Consider the following 10,358-nt stretch of genomic DNA (forward strand, 5'->3'; position numbering starts at 1 on the left):
CCGGTTTTAACCCAGGCTTTTTCAGACCCAGGCCAGCTGGCCTTGGTGAGTTCCCGATAGAACATCCCCATTGTCTCAGTGTGTGGGTGCACCCCTCGCGGTCCTGAGTTCCTTGCTTGTGCTCTCTCTCCTTCTGCTCCTGATTTGGACCTTGAGATTTCAGTCCGGTGATCCAATGTGGGTCTCTGTCTCTGTCTCCTTCCATTGCCTGATGAAGGTTAATATTCAGGAGGATGCCTATATGATTTTCTTTGGGTTCTCCTTCTTATTTAGCTTCTCTAAGAACCCGAATTATAGGCTCAATGTCCTTTATTTATGGCTAGAAACCAATTATGAGTGAGTACATCCCATGTTCATCTTTTAAAAAGACTGCAAAAGGATATAATATTACTTATTACTTAAGTAAACAGGTAGTGCATTGTAAGCAACTTCCAAAACTCTAGAGTTTATGAGTATGTGGTTGACTAAAATCCACTTAAAACCTGAGATGTCTTGAAAAAGGAATTGTAGATACAAAAATGCAGAGTTTAACACAGCTTCTTGCTGCTTGCTGGTGGTGTGCCTCAGCTTCTTTAAGAGAGGTTTTCCTGATTTATTCAGCAGTAGCAAGAAAAAAGATGTGTAGTTTTAAAATGGCTCCCTGTGCTGCCAGGGCAAACACTGACTATAGAGCATTTGAATGGCATTTGTGGACCCAGTGTTTGTGTGCCCACTTGGGGTCAGGAGGAAAGTATCTGAGACCATGCCCATGGCTCAGCACTTCCCACCTGGGCAGGTGATAGGATCAGGTCTACTAGGCTTGCACAGGCAGGAGAGCAGGAGAGATTCCAGCCATCATACACTGAGATATTTCCAGGCTGCGCAGTACTCTGCATGGTTGGGTTGCTAGGCTCTACTGCAGACATATTGTTTTGGTTATTATTGATTGTGTTTTATAATGATGTCTTGCCATCTGTATTTATGATGAATATAATTCAAGCTGCTGATATATGACCTTACCTTTGTTCGGTGGATGCTTTTTTCCTTGGTTTCTGTTGCACTGTCTTGTTTTTACAAGTGTGCGGCAGCTGTATAACACCTTGTGGGTAGTTGTTCTTGGATCCTTCCAGGTATGGCTTCCTTGTTGTGGGTAAAATATGTTTCTAGGTATTGGAAACAAAGAATGGAGATGGGCTAGGGATCCTAAGAAGGAACACAGGATTATAGAATGGTACTAAGCCAGAATATGGTGAGTTCTTTGGAAATGGACTAAGTCCAAAGCTATAAGAAAATAAAAATTCATAATATTATAAAAATTCATTAATTCATCATGGAATGTGCAATTGCTGAGACTGGTGACAGATACCAATTTTTCAGAATACTGTGACATGATGAGTAAGTTCCTGTTTCCCATAAAGCTGATACAATTGATGAGTGACAAATATTAGTAGATTCTAATTCTTAGGTCCTCAACTTGGGTATAAGAGGGTAATGCCAAATGCTGGACAATTGTGGGTGAATGGGTGTACTGATTCCTACAACTATGCAAATCAATAAAATGGTTTTATTCTTTTGAGGTTGTTGGTCTTTCTCTTTCTTTTTTTTGAAAAGTCTCTTTCTGTAGGCTTGAGTGTTCTAAAACTCACCATTTAGATTAGATTTGAACTCACAGAGGGTCACCTGTCTCTGCCTCTGTGTGTTGATACTAAAGCTGTTAACCATTAGTTTGGAAAATGGTTTTATTTTACAGGTGTTCTCTATATTAGTGAAGATTATTTTTCTCATTTTCTGCATTTCTTAGTTGTCTATAGTTACCTGAAAACATATACTTTTAATAAATAAAATTCATTTATATGCATCTCACAAGGATCTTACTTTATTTTAAGGACCAAAATGGGCAAGAAGTTTAGGGAAGCAACAGGTCTCAGAAGCAAGAAAGATTCAAAAAAGAGATGCAGTGAGATCCAGGACTATGAAGTTGCACATTTAAGCAAATCCTATGGACAGATACCTGAAGCTGGAGATAGAATGTGATGGTTCATTTCAACTCCCTGATGTGAATTGAAGAAAATTAATTTGTAACAGAGTCCATACCCATATATCTCATGGGATATTGTGAGGCCTTGGTCTTTTTTTTATTTATTTATTGAAAATTTTTGCCTCCTCCTACTCTCCCCACTCCCCTCCCCCTCCCTCTCCAGTCCTAAGAGAAGTCAGGGTGCCCTGCCCTGTGGGAAGTCAAAGGCCCGCCCCGCTCCATCCAGGAGACCTTGGTCTTCTTGCATGTCAAGATTCGCCTAGGTGTCATTGACTGTGCCTCCTAGGTTCATGGAACCTAAGATGTGTGAGGACCTTCATTCCTTGTGCCAATATTCTCCAATGATTACTCCCAGTACAAACAAGATTACTCCAGCAAGGGCCATGCGGGTACCATTCCACACCGTGTAACTCTGAAGGGTAAAGACTGAAAGGGAAACAATAATAAGTAGTCAGTTCCTGGTGGGAAAAAACTCAGACTAAGAAATCTGAAAGAGAGTTATTGCTTCAGTTTTAAGTTAGAAGCCATCATCAGGCATGCCATTTACCCATGGGGAAGCTAATTTTAATAGAAAGGGGCCAATTTCACAGTGTCTGCTTGGACTCAAAGAAGAGGAATGAAGGAATGAGGGGTCTTTCCTTCTTTTTGGCTGGCTTTGGCATCCTGAGCCTTCACTTGATGGCCACACCATTCACAACTCTCTTTGCAATGCTTTATGTCTTGGTTCTGTTTTTCCTTATTCCTGCACCCTTAGATCACTGGGTACATACTCAGGCTCTCACACAGTAAGCAAGTGGGTTCCAGGGACAGGACCTGCTATGAAATTCTCGGATATTTGGTCATTCCTGTAAGGTTAATAGATATATTAAAGTTGGTTGTCTGAAATCCTTAGACTTATAATGCGATGCTGAAATTGGCTCTCCATTAAATTCTTCTCTCTGGATTTTTATCTCTCTGTAAACCATAAAGAAGGACATGCCTATAAAAATACAGGAATCTTACAGAACACCAAATAGATTGGATCAGAAGAAAACTTTTTGCTGCATAATAATCAAAACATGTAGAATAGGGAATAGAGAAAGAATAATATAATCTGCAAAGTAAAAGGCCAAGACATGTAAATGCAGACCTATCTGTCTCTCAGTCATGCCTCCATGTAACCAAAGATATAGGATATGGCCATTAAATATCTCTATTATGAGCTGGGAGCCATTATTCAGAGACCCAAATGCACTGAGACTCCACTTGGCACTCACAGAAGATAAAATCTTCTAGGACTGCCCTGTGTACAAACACCAAGATCGATATGATTTGGTAGCCATTTATGTGGCCATGCTGGACCTCCTTGGTTAATTTATGACACAGAAGAGAAGTTCATTGCACACAAAAATGTGACCTCATAGCATCATCTCCAACAACTTGGAGTCACCAGTCATTTCTTCTTTTTACTGTTCTTAGAAACCCCCTTTGCTTTCTCTCTGTCGTTCACATGTCCAAGATAACTTGGAGGTCTTAGACGGGTCACTGTGATATGAGATCTTCTTCTACTGTACCACTGAAGTCTTCTACTGGGTCTTTATCCAATGGTCTGCTTTCCTTTCTTTCTTATTCCATCAAGTCTGGAGACACTTATCAGTGGGTGAACCTTCATTTAATACCAAAGGGACAGGGGTCTGTTATCACCTGCTCCTGGATACCTAGGCAGTAGGCATACTCTTTCTATAAGTCCAGTGACTTTCCCTGTTAATCTTCCCTTATATACCTCCAGAGAACTTGGGAGGCCGAACAAGAGAGACCCTAAGTAGAACAAGTTGGTACTAGGAATTGGGTGTTTTTTTTTTTTCACTCAAACGATCAGGATTAAAAGCATGATTTCATACCTCAACTATTGAATTAGATCTTGTCATGATGGTAACCATGAGTAGCCATCACAAGTCAACCCCTTGATTACTTGACACACAATCATGACTCCTGGTGGTTTCATTCCTGGACTTAAAGTTCTGGTATTTATAAGAAAGCAGGCTGAGCATGTCATGATGAGCAACCCAGTAAACATCACCCCCATGGCCTATGCATCTGCTTCTTCCTTTGGGTTTCTTCCATGTTTGAGTCCCTGTCCTGATTGTCTATGATGATGAACAGTGCTGTGGAAGTATAAGCTAAATAAACCCTTTCCTAGTCAAGTTGCATTGGTCAATGTGTTTTGCTGCAACAATAGAAATCCTAAGGTAAATTGATACCTTAAGTGGGTTTTTTCCCCAATTTTAAGAGCGATGGATTAGCCTGGCAGTGGTTGTGCATGCCTTTAATCCCAATACCTGGGAGACAGAAACAGTCAGATCTCTATGAGTTTGAGGCCATCCTGGCCTATAAGAGCTAGTTCCAGGGCAAGCATAAAGACAACACAGAGAAACCCTGTCTCAAAAAACTGAGACATACACACACACACACACACACACACACACACACACACAGAGAGAGAGAGAGAGAGAGAGAGAGAGAGAGAGAGAGAGAGAGAGAGAGATCTGCATTAAAGGCATATTTTTCTATCTCCAAGATCTGAATTATATGCATTTAGGTTGAAAATCAAGAGCAACCATCATAGATAGGAATCAGGTTACCAGCAGCATGCACTTATTGAGCACCCACTGTATAACACACATATAATGAGTGGTGCATGGTATTCATGGAAATATGACTATGAACATATTCATTATTTTTGTGTTACCCATGAAGAGTATTAAACTTCTTTGTGCTTTGAGACACCCTACCCCTGGCATAACCCTTTTAAGGACTCAAAAGTCACACGTGGCCCACTAGCGAAATCTACTGTGGTTCCCACAGATAAGAGAAATAACTTTATTATTGGCATCATGTCAGACAACATGTCCACCATTCTTTACAGAATTTTGCAAAGGCTGACAACCAATAAGAAAAGAAACATACAATCCCAGGAAGGAACTCAGTCCCAATGTGATCCTACTGCCTGATGTGTTGCAGAGAACATCTAAGTACCTATTGCACATGTGCCATCTTCCACCCGTGCATGCACTCTGCCATTTTACAGGGGATGACACAAAACGGATCCCACCTGTCCTCTCTCACTGAATGGTACCTATTCCCTGACCTTGTTACTGAGGCAGAATCTTCAATGTCTTTAAAAAATCAGGAACTATCCCTCTATGCTTTTCTTCAAATCTTTGTCCATGTTCAAGTCTCAAGACCCTGTCTTGAGATTCCTTCCTTTCATGTATCTTATTGGAAATTTAATTATGTATGTCATCTACATGCATATAATATATTTATAGCTAGATATTACATATCATATAAGTAGAGTGTGTAATGATGTTATAATTAACCACAGGCATTTAGTCAGATAATAAATGAACTGAAGATGTTTTATGCCCTAGTGTCATAGTGTCTGCCTTGAGGTTGGTCCCCTGCATCATTCAAGGTAACCTTTCTGCAGTACTGCTGTCCAGAAGTTGTTTGCTTTATGTACCACGTGGGCATATGTGCAGAAGACTATTAATTCTAAACTGGTGTGAATAACATCTTGTTAATAAGATGGCACAAATGATAGATTTCTCAAAACACAGGTATCATACAACTACATGGACTCTGGATATGTTTCCTAGAGCAATGCCCCATTGTCAAGTGAAACATGGTTATATATTCACATGTAATATACATAAGTACAGCTAAGGTGCTGTGGATATTGATTAATGAGTTTCACTTTGTGTGCAATATTATACTTAGTGTGCAAGAATGAGAACCAGAGTTTAGATGTTCAGAAGTCACAGAAAAAGTCATGTGGACCTGACCTCCAGCCTCTAATCCAGTGTAGACGAGACATAGACAGAGAACCCTTAGAACAATCTGGCTAGACAGATTAGCCGCATCAGTGAACTGCAGGGTACGAAAGAGACACCTCAATGATGTGTAAAGTGGAGAACAACCAAAAAAGGCATTCAGCATCAATTGTGTACCTATACATAGATGAATGTATATGTCACATGTCAATACATGTGAATATGAAGACATGCTCACATCATATACCAATACGTAGGTGTGCACACTACATACATTCCCATGCAAAAAGTAAAGAATAAAATATTAAACAAAATTATATAATATTAACTTCTTTCATATATTTAAAATTTAAATATTTAATATATGATATTTATATATTAACATATAGATATTTAATACATATGTTAATATATATTTATTAGATAAATTGTTTACTTATATAATTTGTTCCTATACATTTTCTTTGAAGTACCATTTATAAATAACTATCTTAGAATAAATGACATGTGCCTGTATGTAGACTATAGTAATAAATAACATCTGTTAAATCATATATTATAAATAATAAATAGCATAATATGTTATTTAAAATGGAATAACATACATTATATCCAAGTGTAAAGATACATTATATTGTTGCATCAGTAATATTGCCTATAGGTTTAATTTTAAGATAAATATATTATTCAATAAAATTTAAGTTTCATATCTGAATTCTTAATGCATTTCTGTGAACCACTCACTCTATCTCTCCATTAATGCTCACAAGGGCTGTGTCATTTCTTGTCCCTCACTGTGAGTGTCCAGTTTGACTCACCATTCATTCAGTGCATTTAAAGTGAAAAGTTATTTGTTAATAATATCAAAGACAAGATGGTGATCCAAAATATTCAGCTTGGAAACACATCATGACATGTTCCAACACAATAGCCCAGAAGAGAACTCTGCACGTGACAGTATCCTCCTCCCCTCTATCTTTCCTCACCCTTTGTCCCTGTCTAATGTTCCACCTGCCTGAACTCAGAGCTTAGCCTCACATTAACACAGCCTACATCAGAGAGTCCATAACGACTCAGGACCACAACTCCCCAGAGGGTTGTGGCCACAGAGTACAGGAAACAATACAGCCAGATAATCAGAGGCAGGAGGAGTGAGAAAAGCTCATTTGCTATCACACAGCACCCCAGTCTGGCCACTTTTCATAGGGCACAGTCTTCTCATGTAACTTTCCTCTAAGAGATTCTTACATCCTAGACAAGCACAGATATTGATAAAGTCCTGTTAGCTGTCATTGACCTTGAGCTTGAAAAGAAGGTCTTAATCAGCTCCACGCAAAAGAGAATAATGTGTTTAGTGAGGCTCAAAGCACAAGAGAACAGCATAAAGGTATGTGCACTGTTGCAGGGACTGCTTCTGTGCCAGGGTCTTCAGAACTTGGTATTTTTGATCAAGAAAGTTAATTTTCTCCATTTTAAAAATAGAAAGGCCATTGGGATTTGGGGTTCATTCCTTTAATCCCCAAGATCAGAAGATAGAGGAAAGAAGATCTCAGTGAGATTAGACCAGACTGTCTATGTACAAAGTTCAAATACCAGCTTGGATTATATAAAGAGAACCTTTGTTGTTGTTTAAAAAACAGCATAACAAAACAACAACAACAAAATCCCATCAATGACATCTTGATCCTCACTCCAAAGCTAAGCAGAAGCTGGTTGGTACATTAACCCAGCATATAATCCCTATTAAAATACTACCCAAAAAGAGGCAGATCTTATGAGGACATCTTTATAGACCTTTTCTCCATACTAAGAAGTGATCCAAAAGGGGTAACTTGCCAATCACTCAATCCCAGACCCTGAGAAAGGCCTGAAATAACAAGACAGGAAAAAGAGGAAGTCAGACAGACCCCCTTTCAACATCTGCTATTGTGTGTTGATCTTTCCTTACTTTTGTCACTCATTCACTTTGTTTGTCATCACAGAATCAACACTGTGAAAGAAAGACCTGGGAGGATATGGAGGTGGAGTAAAAGTTTTTCCTGGTCCCTGACTCCTGACTAAACAGAGACCATTACATATGAAAATACCCCCAAAATAATAGTCCAGGCCTGCCCACCAGCCCTCCCTGGACCACATGACTTGCCTAATGACAGGAGATTACAGCAGAGGAGATATCTTTCTGTAGTCACCACAGGCTCAGACTCAGTGGAAGGAAAGAATAACTCAGCATGACCAATGAAAAGAGCAACTTGAAATGAGTCTACCCCACCATTGTGAGAATCACTCTCTCCCCAGTAATTAGGGACAGATTTGTATCCTAACACCCAATTTGTACCTGCATCTAGGTCACTCTTTGTGTCTGCTAAATCTAAATTTCCAGTGACCTGGGGCATATGGGCAGAGGGTACCTTGCTGATAGAGGTGAGAAAATAAGGTTTGGGGCTAAGAAAAAAACATAGGAAATAAGGAAGGGAATAGTAGCTAGGGTTAGAGTCCACAGACCTAGGAATAAACCTGGGGTCTCTGCTGAACCTGGGTTAGGAGACTTGGTAACATCTTCACTGGTCACCTTCAGCTCCAGGGTCTCACTGTATAAGGACCAATTGGGCTCTTTCTTATAGATACAGCAATAAATCCCAGCAGTGCTTTCGTTCACTGGGCCAAGGTGGAATCTTGCCTCTGTAATTGAAGGCCCAATATTCTCTTTATCCATGACTTTGTGACCTTTCTTCTCCAGACGGAATATATCATATCCACTAGGGTTTGAGCACACAAAAGCTACAAAATGCCCTTGGCGTATCACAAGGCCTGGTTCAGCTAAGATGGAAGGTCTGGGAAGAGATCCTAGGAGAGAGATAACAGAATGTCATTGTACACAGTCAGGACATTGCTAGAGTGCAGAACCAACTTTGACACACCATTCCATATTCTTACCAAGTTTAAAGTTCTCCAGATATGGTCAAAGTGCAACTTTATAACATCTTGACTTTTTCCATGAATTTTAATTCCCATCATATGACAATGAGGAAACTAAGTCTGGACACTTATTGGTCTAGCAAAGATCCACCCAAGGAAATCGCAGAACATCCTAGGCTGTACACATCTGCTATAGAGCCTGCTGCCTCCTTGTTCATTCCAAGTATATGTGCCTTTTCTAACTACAGGCCCTGTTATTGGGCCACTAAATGTCCATCTTCTTCAAACTCTCTGGATGTAAGATCACCCCCAATAAGAGACAAAATTTAAAATGTTCACACTTTTCTATGTTCAAAGTGATATGTAGGTGTACATTGAGGAACAAATGGATCAGACTCATACATTGGATCACATCATTAACTTGGCTTTTGTTGTGAGGATAACTAACTTTCATTAGTGACTATCCTGCTCTTGTAGTTTCTTATCCTATAAATGCATGGTTGCTAGACATAATGCACAATTGGCTTCCTGCCCATTCATTTGTAAATGAGATTTTGATGTGGGATTTCCTTCAGTATGCTATGACTACTGGCAGTGTACTGCTGCTCCTTTAAGAGAGGTTTTCCTGACTCAGCAGCAGAAAAAAATCCACGAGGCTTGGAAATGCCAGCTTTCTAGACCATTCTGCTAGCATGACCTCTGGCTCTTTCAGGAGGCCAAATATTTAAATGGGGTTTATAAGCTGCATATTACAAACTGCTTACTGGCTCAACATGGACTGGCTACATACTTGGAACTGGGACAATGTGCACTGCTTGCAGAGGTGGTGAATGGACTCCTCCACTATGCTGAACTGTGCAGAACAAGCAGAAAGTACCATGTATACCCTAGCAACGGTGCAGCTTAGATTCTTAAGAAGCACTTAGCATTTTTAGAAGCACTTCTGATCAGAAAATAATTACAAATATGAAACAAAGACAAATCCAGATGGAAAAGACCTCTAAATAACTCACACTGTTGGATAAATGGACATAGGCTTGGGAATGAGAAAGAAAAGAATATAGTGAGTTATAAAAATAAATGTGTTAAAAAATAAAACAAAGATTTTCCCAGGATTATTTTCCAGAAGACTGGAAATAATCAAACTGAGGGCAGAAATCAACAAAATAGAAACACAGAAAACAATCCAAAGAATCAATGAAACAAAAAGTTGGTTCTTGGAGAAAATCAATAAAATGGACAAACCCCTATCCAAACTAATTAAACGACAGAGAGAGAACACGCAAATAATTAACATCAGAAATGAAAAGGGGGACATAACCACAGACACAGAGGAAAGAGAATCATTAGATCTTACTACAAAAGCCTGTATGCCACAAAACTGGAAAATGCAAAAGAAATGGACATTTTTTTTAGATAAGTACCATATACCAAAGCTAAACCAAGACCAGGTGAATGATCTAAAAAGACCTGTTAGTCACGAAGAACTAGAAACTGTTATCAAAAATCTCCCTACCAAAAAAAGCCCATGACCAGATGGTTTCAATGCAGAATTCTACCAGAACTTCCAAGAAGAGCTAATACCTATACTCCTTAATGTATTTCACAATATA

At 39.3% G+C, this 10,358-nt stretch overlaps 1 protein-coding gene across 1 annotated transcript; it reads right to left on the reverse strand.

The window, feature by feature from the left end:
* Positions 1-1,873: 1,873 nt before the first annotated feature.
* LOC126494994 (leukocyte-associated immunoglobulin-like receptor 1) lies at positions 1,874-8,669 on the reverse strand. The gene is made up of 2 exons (XM_050132610.1): positions 8,344-8,669; positions 1,874-2,443 (listed from the first exon to the last, which is right to left on the reverse strand). The coding sequence occupies exons 1-2, from the start codon at positions 8,540-8,542 to the stop codon at positions 2,334-2,336; spliced, it is 309 nt and encodes a 102-aa protein (XP_049988567.1). The 5' UTR covers positions 8,543-8,669; the 3' UTR covers positions 1,874-2,333.
* Positions 8,670-10,358: the final 1,689 nt, after the last annotated feature.

The sequence above is a fragment of the Alexandromys fortis genome, unplaced genomic scaffold, assembly GCF_014885135.2.
Source record: "Alexandromys fortis isolate MF-2015 unplaced genomic scaffold, M_Fortis_MF-2015_v1.1 scaffold_413, whole genome shotgun sequence".
Taxonomy (NCBI): Eukaryota; Metazoa; Chordata; class Mammalia; order Rodentia; family Cricetidae; genus Alexandromys; species Alexandromys fortis.

Excerpts from the sequence above, each read along its gene's own strand:
- LOC126494994 (XM_050132610.1), bottom strand. The coding sequence starts at position 8,542 with ATGGATAAAGAGAATATTGGGCCTTCAATTACAGAGGCAAGATTCCAC. Across the intron at positions 2,444-8,343 it reads AGGTTCAGCAGAGACCCCAG|TCTTTACCCTTCAGAGTTAC; the intron begins GTTTATTCCTAG and ends TTTCCCTTTCAG.